The 15,949-nt window shown below is 40.0% G+C and overlaps 1 protein-coding gene across 1 annotated transcript; it reads left to right on the forward strand.

Annotated features, from left to right (window-relative positions):
* Positions 1–5,853: 5,853 nt before the first annotated feature.
* On the forward strand, positions 5,854–11,453 carry LOC138855336 (uncharacterized). The gene is made up of 4 exons (XM_070104246.1): positions 5,854–5,892; positions 7,238–7,468; positions 9,322–9,528; positions 10,100–11,453. Exons 1-4 carry the CDS (start codon positions 5,854–5,856, stop codon positions 10,268–10,270), a joined length of 648 nt encoding a protein of 215 aa, XP_069960347.1. The 3' UTR covers positions 10,271–11,453.
* Positions 11,454–15,949: the final 4,496 nt, after the last annotated feature.

A 15,949-nucleotide genomic window follows, 5' to 3' on the forward strand; every position in this document is an offset into this window, starting at 1 on the left:
CTGAATGAAGAAGTATGTAGCTGTCTTACATTTCTGCCTTGGTAGCAACACAATTTCATTGTCTGGCTCTTCAAAATTGCGTTTCCTCTTCCTTGACCGCTGATGATCAGCCCGGTAACTGTAGTCTTTCACCAGCAGTTTAGCTTTCTCTTCAAACATTTCAAAAGCTTCATCATTGCGAAGTGAGCTTACAAATTCCACTAAGCCTGCATAGAGGTTAGCACAAGTAGCCATTTCAATTTCAATTTTCTGAAGTGTCTTGTTCGTGGCATTTAACCGTTCCAGTATACAGTCCCAAAGCACACAGAGTAAGGCCAATTCAAAATCTTCCAATTTTGATGCTAAGCTGGCTGCTTCGCTTCTTGTAGTTGCTGTCTGGTCTTCATCCTCTGCTATTTGGATCAAAGCAGAACGTATTTCAGCAAAGCTGTCTTTCAAAGCATGTGTTGCATCATGTTGCGCTGACCACCTTGTTGTTGTTAATGATTTGATGACATCTCCATGAATTGTTGACTTGAGTATACTCCACCGATGCGTTGAAGCATAGAAAAAATTAAGAGTGCTTGTAAAAGTCCAAAAAATGAAACTGCAGCGACACAACACTCCGCAGCACATGACCCAACAAGATTAAGAGAATGTACTGAGCAGGGCACATATTCAGCAGGTGGGTTGATTTGCTTGATACGGGCTTGCAATCCATTATATTTACCCGACATGTTACTTGCATTGTCGTAGCTCTGGCCACGGCAATCCATAATAGAGAGATCATGTTCAAGTAGAGTATCCAGTACTACATTCATCATTGTTTCTCCATCATGGCCTGAAAGAGGAATGAATTTTGTAAAGCGCTCTACAGGTTTACCACTGGAGTCGACAAAGTGAACAATGAATGTCAATTGATCTGTATGTGAAATATCTGGTGTTGAATCTACATTTATTGCAAAGTATTTTGCAGTTTTCACAGCTACTATGATGTTATTGAGGACCTTCTTAGTCATCAGTTCAATAAATTCATTGCATATAGTAGATGACATGTAAGATACAGTGCCTCTTCCTGCATTCCCAAGGCGTGACACATGATTTGCTAAAAATGGATCGAATTGTGCTAACAGTTCTATGATCCCCAGGAAATTGCCATTGTTTTCCTAACCAAAAACCTCATTTTCTCCACGGAAAGCAAGTCCTCTTAGAGCTAAGAATTTTACAACAGCAACAACTCTTTCTAGAACTTTTCTCCAATAAGTGCGCTCTTTTTCAGTTTGATTTTCCAAATGAGAATCCAATAAGCCTTTTTTTCTGTGCACGAAATACACTGGCTAAAATGCAGCTCCTGTGAGTGGTGCTGTTTTCATGTTCCTCGAAACGCTTGGAATTTTTCCAGTCATTGAACCCCTGTGTGAAGTTATTTTCTTTGGTAGAAAATAGCTTGCATGCTGAACAGTACACTTTTCCTGAGCTTTCAGAGTATACCATCCATGATCCTTCCACAGTTTCTGAATTTGCAAGCTTCCTATAAAACATAGATGACTTTAAACAACGACGACTTCCATCATCATAAATCCTTGCTGATTTCCTAAAGTCAATGTTCAGAGTTTGACTGAAGTTTTCTGCAATGAAAGCATTACGTAGAGAATCTGGGATAACATTTGGCCATGAGGCAGGATCTTTTAAGACAAATCCTGTGGATGAAATGTCCGTTGAGACATTGAGAGGAGACACAAAAGAAGTAGATGCTGGCTGAGAAATAATGGAGGGAGGGCTTCCTGTATGATCTGACGTATCTGCAGATTCAACTGTACTGGTAACATCAGAAACTGTTTTCGTGAGCATGTCTGTGATCTTTCTGCAGCTTCCTACATCTTTCTTTTTCTGTTCTTCTTCTTGAATTTTCTTCTTTCTTTTCTGTGACTCACTCGCATAAGAACGTCCAACATCACGTTCACGAGATGCCATAATGAGAATGTATCACTGTCTGTAATCATGCAAATACAAATTTTTCATTATCAATTCTTATTAATTTTTTAATTATTATTAAAAAAAAAATTCTGTCAATTGGGCTAATATGGCCCTTGTAGCCCCCTTTCCTCTGGCTGCGCATCTAAAAATTCAAAACGTTTCCAGAAAGGAGTCATATACAGAACTTTTACCATAGATTAGGTTAGTGATTTGGGCTACGAATATTTTACTAATTCATCCTCCTTGATCTCCAATTTACTTAAACAGAAATCATACTGAGTCCAAGAACAATGCACAATGGTATTTATATTACCATTTTCATAACTAAACTAATCATTATGTTTTGCATGATATATGGCCTACCACCATAGATAAGGACATGAGAATTAAAGAATGCAGGGACAATTTTCAGTTTCACCCAACCAACGATTTTCTGATGTGGCTTATGTGTTTCTGGGGAAATATGTAGTAAATTAATTGATGTTCTACATCACTTCCGTCGCAACTTGAAAACTAAGCATTTGCGACGGAAGTGATGTAGAACATCAATCAATTGAGATCTGTTATTGAAATGATAAAGACTTAAAGACAGGACAAAGTGCTTTTAAAACCTACAAACGGAAGTCAGTTTGCGTTTTTAGGTTTTTCTTTATAGTATTTTTACCAAAAATGCGTCTTTACTGGTCCATGCGTCTTTACTGGTCAAGTAACCCTATCAGGTACCTCCCTTAACATTTAGAGGCGAAAACAAACATTTATCCATACACATCAATGTCTATCAACAACACTTCAGTTAATTTGTCACAGTACAAGTCTAGATAACGTGTAATTACTACAGAAAATTGGAGAGAAATCTCCCATACTCACCCATTAGCGGGAAAACACAGCTGTTCTGATGTAAACAAAGGCGTGTTGAGTGTTGCCATCTCTGGTTAGGTTTATTTATTTTCATTTTATTTTATTTCATTATTTATTTTTGTTTTGATTAATTTTTAAAAATCAATTTTACTCTCCAAACACTTGAACTTTTTAGGTAGGGACCCCTTTGCACTTGCACCATGTGCGCAGTCTTGGATGAGCCCCTGAACCTCTTGGACCGTGGGGCCCCAAATGCGCTGGGCCCCAGGCAAATGCCTAGTTTGCCTATGCGGTTATCCGGCCCTGACTACTGGGCCATCCCAGTGTGACTGTAGTTGATAGGGGGGGTGCAGATCTAGTTTTAGAGCTCGTTAGATTATCTCAGATCATGGCTTCGTCAACAAACTTTTGGTCACGGACTCCAATCTAGTCCCTAAGAAGCTCAGGGAGAATCGCTGCTACAAGTTCACATGAGAAGAGGAAAGCAAGTAGTACAATCTGTGATGCCTTGCGGACACCAATGCCTCCTAGTCTGACTGGAAGTGCGGCTTGGTCCCACTGTCCATCTTCTAGAGTAAGGTTAAGTATTTTGGTAAAAATATGCCTCAGGATACTTTCGTATTCATGCATTACAGTTATCATATAAAGGTGCACATCGTAGGAAATATGTTAATCTGGGCAGATTCATGCACTTTAAGAGAAGGTACAAGGCATCGTGGGTGTCAAGATTGTATATTCGTTGTTCCATCCTCCTCAACTCTTTCGGTTTCTTCCTGAGAATTGTGTCAACGGCATCACTTCCCAGATGTGCCCCAAACAAGAAGCTATTTGTGGGGACAATGCCGGATGCTGCAGATGGTATTGATCTCACTGCATCATATATATATATATATATATATATATATATATATATATATATATATATATATATATATATATATATATATATATATGCAAGGAATTCGCGAGAGCATGCGAAATATACACAAACACTGATCTCTGGCTGAAGGAGACTCGAACCTACGAACCTTAGGACAAGGTACGCAGTGCTTTACCAATCTACCCACACTGGACCAATACCTTGGCGTGTAGCATGAGCTACATGTTTGATCCAAGGCAGCCAGCTTTCAGGGAGAAGGCTTACAGCTTTTCATCTCATCCCCTGCATGCATCAGCCTTACTAGAGATTTGAACAATGCAATATATATATATATATATATATATATATATATATATATATATATATATATATATATATATATATATATATATATATATATATGTATGTATGTATGTATGCATGTATGTATATAATATGAAAACCAACTTCCCACTGCTACAATAGGTAAGGTTTATCAGGAAACAGGACAAATGTTTCCTGACGTGGGTCTTATCATATGGTGACCCGCAGCTGGAGCCTTTGGTCATTTGGCAGAGGCCTTCCACTGGCTTACCAGTCACTGTTCGAGTCCTCATCATTTACTGAAGTTACCCCCCAAAAAATTATTTTATTTTCTGTTTTATTCTATATAGAAAACTTGTGTTTATGAGGCATAATATCTTATTATCTTGAACCGGTATAAAGCTTCAATGCTAATCAATTAGTAAGTTTATTTACGTACAGATACACACGTTTAGGTGGATACAATTATCATACATAGTGACATGTGTAAATTACCTAAGATAACTAAAAAAATAGAGTGACCTATTTCCATTAGGGGTAAACCATACCACGGACTGGAATGGAACCCGCGGTCAGAGAGTCTCAAAACTCCAGACCGTCGCGTTAGCCACTGGACCAGCTAGCCACAATAAGATTCGTCCAACTAGGTGTATTTCTACACCATAGGAAGGTTAGCACAGGCACCACTGTGACCACAAATGCAAGTTTTTACAGACGAATCTCCAGCTAGCGTGGCCGTGACGAACTCTAGCTCAAGTCCCCTCACTGCCGTCAACATGACTCACGAAATCGTTTTGAGACTCTCTGATCGCGGGTTCTATCCCCATCCGTGGTATGGTTTGTTTGCAATCGTGTCATTACGACTTCGTGAGTCCATTAGGGGTCCTTGTAATATCTTATTATTCTCGCCATAGCTATTAGATTCAGTAGAAAGTAAGACCCGCGTCAGGTAACTTTTATCCTGTTTCCTGACGAACGTTGCCTATCTTAACTTTCCTTCTTCTATGTAGCTTCATTTATTAAAATGCTTCTAGCTCTCTTTCTGAACTGGTTTATGCTGGTTTATTGTGGCTAGCTGGTCTAGTGGCTAACGCGACGGGCTGGAGTTTTGAGACTCTATGACCACGGGTTCAATCCCGGCCGGGGGTATGGTTTGTTTATGCTAAGTCTGGTCTTGACATATTCAGACAATCCTTTGCACATTTTTTTTTATTTCTGCATAATAAAAGTTGTTTGATGTCTGACCATCTACTATAGATACATCAACCATTAAATACTGAAGCTATAGGAAAAAAAAGTATATTTAAATATGTTTAACGTGATGGGTAAAAGGACACAAGTACAACTAATGTGACATTTTATTGTAGCGACGTTTCGCTCTCCAGGAGCTTTATCAAGCCGTTACGGCTTTAACGTGATTTAGCGTAAACGTGATTTAGCGCGAATCAAAAAATCACCTATTTTACTCACAAGACTGACAAATGCGCACCTAAAAACACTTGAAATTCACTCTCCGCCGTAGATGAACTAGAGAGCACCTATTTTTCTAAGAATGTTAGAAGCTGTACAGCAAGGGGTTTCAGAGGTTACTGGAGCCATTCCATGATGCTTGTAATAGGTTCAATAGCTTGAGTCGAAAGGCAGCTGTACGTGTCAGTTATTCCTAGAATCTTGTCCTAGTTACTGTACACCATCGTTGAAAATTTGAAGCCAAGAGGATGAGGCCTCGTCTTATGAGCAAAATAAAAGTGAAAAGTTGAAAGAAAAAGAAATTCTGGTAAGCAAACCATACCACGGGTGGTAACTGAACTCGTGGCGAGTGAGTCGTAAAACTCCAGGCTAACGCGTAAGTCATGATGACGGCTTTGAGGGGACTAGAACTAGAGTTCGTCACGGTCACGCTGGCGGGAGATTCATAGTAAAAACGTGCATTTGTGGTCACAGTGGTGTCTGTGCTAACCTCTGTATGGTGTATAAATATACCTAGTTGGATGAATCTTACGTAGCAGGCTGGTTCAGTAGTTTACGCACTGGCCTGAAGTTTTACGACTCTCTCGCCATGAGTTCAATCCCCGCCCGTGGTATGGTTTGTTAGCAATCGTGTCATTACGATTTCGTGAGTTCTGGTAACCACTCATAGGTTACCCTTTGAAGTTAACCTTTCAGATGCGACGTTTACTTCTCTGTGTATATTCTCCCTGCATTCTATAAATGGTTAATGGGGTTTAAAGCCTCTCGATTACGCGAGAGTCAATAAGAACATTAAAAAGAAGGAGCACTGTAGCAGACCTACTGGCCCATGTGAGGCAGGTCCAAGTTCTCTACCTGCCTAAGCCACTGGTCAGGTCCAAGTCACATACACCTAAGAAGGAAGGAACACTGTATGAGATCCATTAGCATATGCTAGTCAGGTCCAACTCACACCCACCCACACCCACTCATGTATGTATCTAACCTATTTTTAAAACTACACAAGGTTTTAGCTTCAGTGGCGCTACTCGGGAGTTCCTCTCATCCACAACTCTATTACCAAACCAATGGCTTCCTATATCTTCACTGAATCTTAAGTTATCCAACATAAAACCATTGCTGAGAGTCCTCTCTTGACTAAATATTTTAAGCATATTCACATTCCCTTTATTTATTCCTGTTTTCCATTTATACACCTGTTTCCCCGTTAGTCAAGAAAACTTTAACCTATAAACTTTCCGTGTATATGTGATGAATGGTTTGAAAAACCGACAAGATTGATGGACTGAACACATCGACTCCAGGCTGAGGGACTGATTACCTCATACTCCTCCTCTCCTTACGCCTTCCTCTTTGTATTGGACTGATGAAGCCACTCTGTGGCGAAACGTTTCCTGAATAAAGATTCCCATATGCTGCATAAGTTTCCGTGTATAGAATGAGCCACTTATGCAACATATAGGAATCTTTATTGAGGAAACGTTTCGCCACACAGTGGCTTCAACTTAAGGCTGCTCGTAACCTTTTCACCACCAGCCAAGAATACTTTGAATGAAGTAAACTCTACTATAATTACCCAGATGTAATTATACTTGCGCACTACTGTATTGCCTAGATGTAATAATCTTATACTCATTCACAACTATAATTACCCAGCTATAATTATCTAATATATAATTTGACACGATGGCTATATTCTCACTACCATAACGATTCTCTCCTCAAACAGTATAAAATATTTTACAACATATAACTGATATCAAATTTTAGATATCAGGCAGCAGCAGCAGCAGCAGGGACGTCCCACCTCAGCAGTTTGTGGGTCCACTTCCAGTGTTGTCTCTGGCTGTCAACAAGGAGGGTCTCGTGGCTGTCTCACAGGTCTCCCTCCATATGGATGATGATTCCAAGACTCCCCATTACCTTCATCACCTTGGAGATGTAGGAGACCCTGTGCCTCCTGCAGTTACCTCAGGCTCCGAAATACCTTATGAATACAAGGTAACCATTTTTCGTATGGTTCATTATTATTATTATTGTTAACACTTCGGCTGTCTTTCAGTTCAAATGACGCTCTATTTTTCTCTATCCTCTCTCAATGCCTGAACCACTTCAATAGACCCTCTTCGGCTATTAAATAATATTTTTTTAACTCCACACCTCCTATTCTATTAACTGCGAATCTCTGAATAATATTCTCGCTACACATTGCCTTCAAACACATTTCTATTTCCTCCAGCAGCCTCCTCCTCCTCGTCGCTGCAAAATTCAAGGCCCCTCCAACTGTATTATTACTACTACACTCTGGTACATTCCCCTTTTTGTCTCCATAGAAAAAGTTCTTTGTCTCCACAGATTCCTCAGTGCTCCACCAATTTTTTTCCCTTCTTTAAATCTATTGTTCACCTCATCTTTCATAGACCCTTCTGCCGATGAGTCCGCTCCCAAATATCTGGACAATCTGATATCCAATCTCTCGATTCCTGTAATTTTTTTTATACTCTCGTCGCTTTGCTCTTTCCTTCTTTTCCATACCCTCCCAGATTCGTTTGCCAACCTCAGCAACTCCTCCTCCGATCTCCCAAAAGAACAGTGTCATCAGGGGTGTGGCTCCAATCAACCCTGTTTTTTCCAGTCAACACTGCCCTTCCAGTCGTCTCCTGCCTGAAACCTGAAGCCCAACCCAACACGCCGCCTGAACACCTCACACCGACACAACTCCCTGCAGTATCTCTGCACAACTTGGCCAGAGTGGACGGGCCATTCACCTTTATTACCCTTCCCCCTCCATCATCGCAACCCTTTCCCATATTTCCATCCTACCCCATCCTTCTTCCTTCCCCATCTTACCGTAGCTCAGGTCAGTTCCAGTTCCAGTTCCAGTGTCATCAGTGAAAAGCATCTGTAACAACTCTCACTCTCTACCAAATTCACTGTCAGTCCCGCACCTCTCCCTGACTCCCTGGCTTTCACTGCTTTTACAGATCCATTTATAAATATGTTAACCAACCTATTATGTTATTATTATTATTATTATTATTATTATTATTATTATTATTATTATTATTATTATCATTATTATTATTATTATTATTATTATTATCATTATTATTATTATTATTATTATTATTATTATTATTATTATTATTATCATTATTATTATTATTATTATTATTATTATTATTATTATTATTAAAGTTTACTTCTGGTTGTCATAGCAGAAACCAAACAAGGTTCTACTATATGAAAATGTTACTTAGGTACGAAGAACTCAGTAACACAATGAAAAGATATTCCTACATGTTAATTAATAATACTTAATCTTTCTCCTAAATGAACTAGTTATTAAATTTTATTTTCTTCCTCTCACCTTGAAGTCCAGTTTGTTATTTGATGAGCACAAATAAAGGAATTTCAACATTTTCTACATTATTCTGGGATCCAACCTAAGACCTAAACATTTCCTAACGGGTTTGTGACCAGTGTAAATATAGTCACTTTGACTTTTCTGGGTTGTCTTAGATAATTTACACACGTGTTACTATTTATGATAATTTGCTTATGCGTGCTTGTGCCTAAATAAACACACTTGGCCTGATCATGGACTGGGTTACCGGGACGTTGACCTCCGTGGCTCACAGGTATACTTAAGTGCTTCTCCGTAATTAAATAAAACATATTTATTCCCTGTCTACAAGACACTGTATGACACCTACGAGTTTAACGCTTCCCCGGTAAATGATTAATAGTAATTCCTTGCAGTTCCCCAGTACTGTAGTAGCGTAACCCGCCCCCACCCCTAGGTCTAACACTGTCCCTTGATAACAACAGTAATCACTTTTTATATCTTTCAGGTGGATCCCTCCTGGACAGCTGACATCGTGAGTGTCGAGCTGGGAAGCCTGGCAGTAGTGGGTGTAGCTTGGGCACCACGAGGGTCATCGGGTGTCCAGTATTTACTCTCCTGGGTGGAACAATCCGGCTCTGTCTCAGGCCATTTACTGACTGATCAAGTTTCCAGTGAGCTGTCCCTCTGGCCTGGTCAAGCATATTGTGTGCAGGTTGGTTTTACCATAATAATAACAACAATAATAATAATAATAATAATAATAATAATATTATTATTATTATTATTATTATTATTATTTTTATTACTATTATTACTATTATTATTATTATTAGAAGTAGTAGTAAAAATATTGACTGTTGTAATTGTATTGTGTCGGAGAATGTGTAGTCAGATTGCACCATTGATAACCATTAATGTACGGTCTGGAGTAACATGATAATTACCAAGAGTGTGAACTGGTGATAAGGGCTTTAAGCCTTTATACCCTAAAATTATAAGGACTTTAAGCCTTTATACCCTAATACTCCATGTAAACGCACATGGAGTAGCAAATGGCAGAAAAATTTAATCTGGGCCAAGGAAGCTTACAGTGATCTTGCGTTTATTAAGTTTAAAATGGCAAATACTAAACTTATAAGAATCGTACAGCAGTTAGGTTATGGAATATCTCCTAGATACTCCATACATCCATTCCCTAGATACTCCATAACCCCTAAGGGTTATCACACTCGAAACACAATTGTATTTACTAATTAATGTTTACCCAGGATTTTCTGTTTCAGGTGGCACTTGTAGATTCACATGGAAATGTTGTCTTGCGAAGCCTAGGAACACCATTAATATTTGAATCCACTTCTTCAGCCACCATCTCCACAACCAAAATTTTCCCTGCCTATTTGACTATATTCCAGTGTCAGCACAACAAAGACAGATTCAGTTTTGAGCACAACTAATACAGCTCCACACAAAACTTCTGAAGAAGACTTTAGAAAAAGGTTCAATGACTGTTTTCAGGCAGAGTTCTCTCTCATCAGCCATGACACAGAAAATCTACCAACTTAGCGTTTAAATACATGAGAAAACCAGGAGAACAGAGCAAAATGAAAGATGCCATTTTTCTGAAAAGAAAAATGTAACCTCAGGGAGTTTATGTACTGTATCACTTATTGATGTTTGTGGGTACTGACATGTCGGAAATCTATTCACAATGACAAATGGAGCAAAAATAAGAAACAATGATTGTGAAAGTTCTTTCAGCAAGGTGTTGCCCACCGGAACATAAATCATAATAATACTGGTGGAATTTCAGACAATATTTTAGATGATATATATGCGCGACATTGTATTGTGGCAACGCTTTATTCTCCAGATTCTTTATCAAGATCTTGGAGAGCGAAACGTTGCCACATTAAAATGTTACATTAGTTTCACATGTGGCATTTTATGTAACATAAGAAATCAGACTTCTAGGACACTTGAAAACTTTTGTTCAGCAAGTAAATAAGTATAAACTGGTGTTAATAAGAAAGTAGGTACTTATGAGTGTCCTAGACAGCAACAATGTATAAGACAGCGATGTAGTTATACTGTACTCGCCACTAGGTGTTGCGTATAATAAACCACTAGTCATTAAACCTTTAACATGTTAAGTAAATTCACAGGAGAGTGCTAAACCTGTAAGGTTATACAGTATCTGCGAGAAATGTAAGGTAATCAAGTTTGACCCAAGGAATTGGAGGTTAACTCCAGTTTCTAGGGTTCGGTTTCTTAGCAAGGAGAGAACCATTTGGTCAAGCATCCTTACACCTTTGATGTCCCTGCCTACCTGGAAGTACAAATAAGTACCTGAGTTCCAGCTGACTGTTGCAGGTCGCATCCAGAGAGAAAGAAAACTCGAGTCTTACAGGACTATAATATCCTGTGTTGGGAAAATATTCCAGCTCTGTGTAAGAAAAATGCCAATCCTACTGTAATGGACCTCTGGTGTGGTGAAGAGGCTCTTGGTCTGAGGAATTAGACCTTTTGGTCTCCTTCCTCAGACTGAACATGATTACCCCCAATCCCCCCCTTCCCTATCCCATCCTCCCCATCCCCCCCATCCCGTTTATAGCCTATACGGTCCTCCCCTCTTTCTTTACAGTTTCTAGGTAGGGAGAAGTGTGCCGTGGTTCATCCTGCTCTGTGGGGTTCCTCGGGTAGGGTGTAGTTTCCCATGGAATCTGGATCATCTGGGGGCACCCTGCTCCCTTCCCGGATTTCCCAGAGGTGGGGCAAGGTGTCCTGCCCCTCGGAGGTGGGGCAGGACACCTGTCGGTTCTGGGAGGTGGCAGCCGAAGGAAGTATGCTTTGTGGCAGGTACTCTACTGCCCTCTCTTTTGTCCACTGAGGTGGCTCAGTAGATGTGAGGTTGCTATGCCAGAGCGCTGGTTAATTGACGTGAAGGGTAGCGTATGCACTGCTGGCTGGCAGTCTCGCAGTTCTCTTGGATGAAAGGGGGAACTTACAGCCCTTCATGCCTTCTAGTAACTGTCTCTCCGCTCTCCCTCGTTTTTTTTTTTTTTTCCTTCTGTCCATTTTTCTTTAGGATAATAATAAGAAAGAAGTGCCACATCATGGAGTCTTCGGTCCATGATCCCCCTCCTCCTCCCAGGCCCCTTTTTGTTACTGCATCCTGTTTTGACATGGCTTTGCTATTGGACGATTCTTCAGACTTTTCCCATACCCGAGTACCTTCTGCTGGTGACGCTTGGTCACCTGCTCCAGGTGCTAAGGCTGTATAGTCCTTGTGGCTTAGCGCTTCTTTTTGATTATAATAATAATCCAGGTGCTAAGGCTCTGCCTATTTCTTCTAGTGCCTCTGCCTCTTGCACGTCTTTAACTGTGTGTCCAGCTTTCCCAAATAAGGTGCAACAGTTTTCAGATTTCCCACCTGTCTCAGGTCAAGCCACCCGTGGTCCTATACCTAAACGTTCCAGACCATTTGCTGATGACGATTCTTCAATTTCTGCTCATTCCACTCAGAAACGACCTACATGACACCCACTTTCTTTATGCACCATGTTTACAAGTACACAGTGGAACAAATTCTTTTCCCTACAACCGACATCTTCAACTGATTATCTTTCAGACCACAGTATTGGTAAAGCTCTTTTACGACACATTGGCCAAAGTATATCCTTTTATGCTCTTCGAAGTGGTGAGCTCATCATTACAGTTCAGACTGCAGATCAAGCTCATGATCTTTCCCATCTTACTTCCATTGTTAATGTTCCTATTAGAGTTCACAAGGATACTATCCTAAGTTCTTGCAGTGGTCTTACCATGTACCATCATACAGTATGAGTTTCTGTCTTGCTGTGGTGATATTTTAAAGCAATTAACCCATCAGGACCATCCAATTCTCAAAGTGGATACATATGTCCTGCCCACTCGAGGGCAGAGGCACTTTCTCAGTAACATCGCGCACTTAACCGTTGACTGCTGTGAACTCACTCTGTTTATATTGCAGGATCTCGCCTTGGGGTCCATGATGTGGTCCCTACATCCCCAACAGTGTTGAAATTGTTGGCACTTCAGACATACAGCTAAATATTGCAGGTCTCCAATGGAGTGTCTGGTCTGTGGTGCCAGAGATGTTGCCATTACATCTTGCAGTCTTCCCCCCCACTTGCTGTAATTGCAAAGAAACTCATCCTTCTTTTTTCCGCCGATGTCAGGCCTATCTTAATGAACGTGAAATCCGTTGTCTTAAGGAGAGCAAAGGCCTTACTTATGCTATGGTTGTCTCTCAGCTCCACCTTCAGAGAAATCTTCCTCGTGTTCCTTATTCCTAAGTAGCTAGGAGACCTCCAACCTTGGCAGTCCCCCTGCCTACCAGAAGTTTTACACTCTGAAAGCCCCACCTCCTTACCTCTTCCTACTCCTACTTCATCTCGCCTGCTAGTTTCTCAGTCTACAAGGCCTCACACACTTGCAGCTTCTTCATGCCTATCACCTGCGAAGTTGAACCTGTCTTCTAAGCCCAAGTCAATTCGCATTCCTCCAGTTTTTACAATTCTCCAACAGTTCTCCTTTTCGGCCTCAGTGCCTAATTCTCACCCTCTTTCTAACTCTCATACAAAGGTGGAGGTTCACCTCCCTCGTGTGGTTCCCTCTTCTCCTGTTTCCCCCCAGACTTCTTACCCAATCCCCTTCCAGCCTTCTTCCTCTCCCGTTCCACTGCGGGATGCTTCTGTCCCCACCAGCATATCTCTCCAGGTTCATACTCTCCTCCCCTCTCACACCTCTTTCGTTCCCTCCATAGTCTCCCCGATCTCTACTTGCTCTACCTCAACTGTCTCTGAAGTCATGGTATCGGCATCTTCCTTGTCCTCTGAGACACTTTATGCTATCTCCGAGTATTTGCAGAGATGACAACCAAGATGGATACCAGTACGTCTCCTTATGCCCTTTCTTATTTTTCACAACACTCGCAGCAATCTTTTCCTTCACGGCATTCCAATTCCTCCTTGCTTACACACTTTCCGTTGCCTCCACCCATTGACTTCACTGACTCTTTATCGCATACCTATTCAGTGTTGCTGCAGTGTCATACTCTAAATAAGAAATACTCCAGTCCTATGTAAGAAAGCAGCAGTTCTGTTAGAATGCCATATTCTGTTTAAGAAAATATTTCAGTCCTGCATAAGAAAATTCCAGCCCTGCTGGAATGTTAAATCTTATTAAGAAATCACTCCATTTCTCTGTAAGAGCCCTAATAATACTAAAATCTCTCATCTTGTATAAGAAACCACTTCAAGGTTGTGAAATAAAACTCCAGTCCTGCTGATATGTCATATTTTGTGTAGGAAACCTCTAGTACTGCTTGACTGTATTATCCTTCATAAGAAAACCCTTGTACTGATGGAATACCAAATCATATGTAAGAAAACAGTCCAGACTTGTTGGACCATTCTATCATGTGTAAGAAAACAGTTCAGGCTTTCTGGACCGTCCTATCATGTGCAAGAAAACAGTACAGTCCTCCTGGAATATCCTATCCTGTTTGAGAAAGCACTGTGTGGAGCCCTGCTGAACTGTCGTACCCAGTGTAAAAAAATCCAGTTCGGTTAGACTAGATGGTTATATCCTTTATAACAACAATATTGCGAGACTGTCGTGTCATATGTAAGTAAACACTCGAGTCGTGTGAAAGACGACTCCAGGACCTACTGGAAGTATGACAGCATTGGGAAAATAATGATAATTGGCCTAATGATGATAATTATTAAAAAAATAAAGGTGTCCCACTGTGAGTACCTTGGCTAGTGTAAGTCAGACACTGTGTGATCCTCACGAGATTAACACTTGTTAATGACCTAAATAATTCATTGAACTAAAGCATCTAATAATGCAGCTACTGTTAGTCCTAATGCAGTATAATAATAGGAGTCATTTCAACCAAAGGCAATTTTACTAATTACTAACATATGTGCTTTAAGAATTGTGTTATTTGGTATGTATAAATGCTATACTTCATTATTGCATATTTTGCATGTGTCTGCTTTAGGTAAGTGTTGTGCTTTCTTGTACATATATACTTTTGTTAGGTATTGTGTAGTTGTGTATATACCTGAGGTACTTAAGTAGTGAGAAATCATAAGTATTATTCAGGAGAATCCTCGCTAATTAACATTTTAAGGCATTTAATACCATTATTATTTACGTGGAAAAGATAAACTAGGGCATAACTAAATTTAATATTATATGTTGCAACAGTGTTATTATCTGTGTCCAACAGTGTTATTATCTGTGTCCAACAGTGTTATTATCTGTGTCCAACAGTGTTATTATCTGTGTCCAACAGTGTTATTATCTGTGTCCAACAGTGTTATTATCTGTGTCCAACAGTGTTATTATCTGTGTCCAACAGTGTTATTATCTGTGTCCAACAGTGTTATTATCTGTGTCCAACAGTGTTATTATCTGTGTCCAACAGTGTTATTATCTGTGTCCAACAGTGTTATTATCTGTGTCCAACAGTGTTATTATCTGTGTCCAACAGTGTTATTATCTGTGTCCAACAGTGTTATTATCTGTGTCCAACAGTTTTATTATCTGTGTCCAACAGTGTTATTATCTGTGTCCAACAGTGCTATTTCCTGTGTCCAGTCAATTTAGCTAAAGTTAAAATCGCTCATTAAAACAACACATTCGAATCTAGATGACTTAGTAATTTCGTTCCATATAATTTTACTGTGTTCTCTATCAAGGTTTGATGAAGGATGATCAAGGAGGAAGTTGGAGCCATATATGATCAACTGTCTTTATTCGTTCTGCTGCACGAACATGTTCCATACGCAAGTCATTCTAGGAATGAATGATCTCAAGGTGATGTTCTTGAGCAAGGTACAGCCAGAGTGTAGATGTTCGCTGCCTGTCTGGTTGGCTTTTTTTTTTTTTTAATTCTCACTCTTTTTCTATTAAAAATTCTATTAAGAATATATTCAGCTTGAGCAACTTGTATTACCCAATGGAAAATACAATGTTGGCAAACATTTTCAGTAACCGTCCAGTCTTCCTCATGAGAATCCCTAGTAAGGTTACCCCAGTCTAGAGTCGTTAAGTAATACTTAATCTATATTCAATGTGCA

This window comes from Cherax quadricarinatus, chromosome 90, assembly GCF_038502225.1.
Source record: "Cherax quadricarinatus isolate ZL_2023a chromosome 90, ASM3850222v1, whole genome shotgun sequence".
Lineage (NCBI taxonomy): Eukaryota > Metazoa > Arthropoda > Malacostraca > Decapoda > Parastacidae > Cherax > Cherax quadricarinatus.

Bases quoted from the DNA above. Each gene is read 5' to 3' on its own strand.
- LOC138855336 (XM_070104246.1), top strand. From the start codon at position 5,854: ATGACGGCTTTGAGGGGACTAGAACTAGAGTTCGTCACG. The intron at 5,893-7,237 runs GTCACGCTGGCG...ATCAAATTTTAG, and splicing joins TAGAACTAGAGTTCGTCACG to ATATCAGGCAGCAGCAGCAG. The intron at 9,529-10,099 runs GTTGGTTTTACC...TTTCTGTTTCAG, and splicing joins GTCAAGCATATTGTGTGCAG to GTGGCACTTGTAGATTCACA.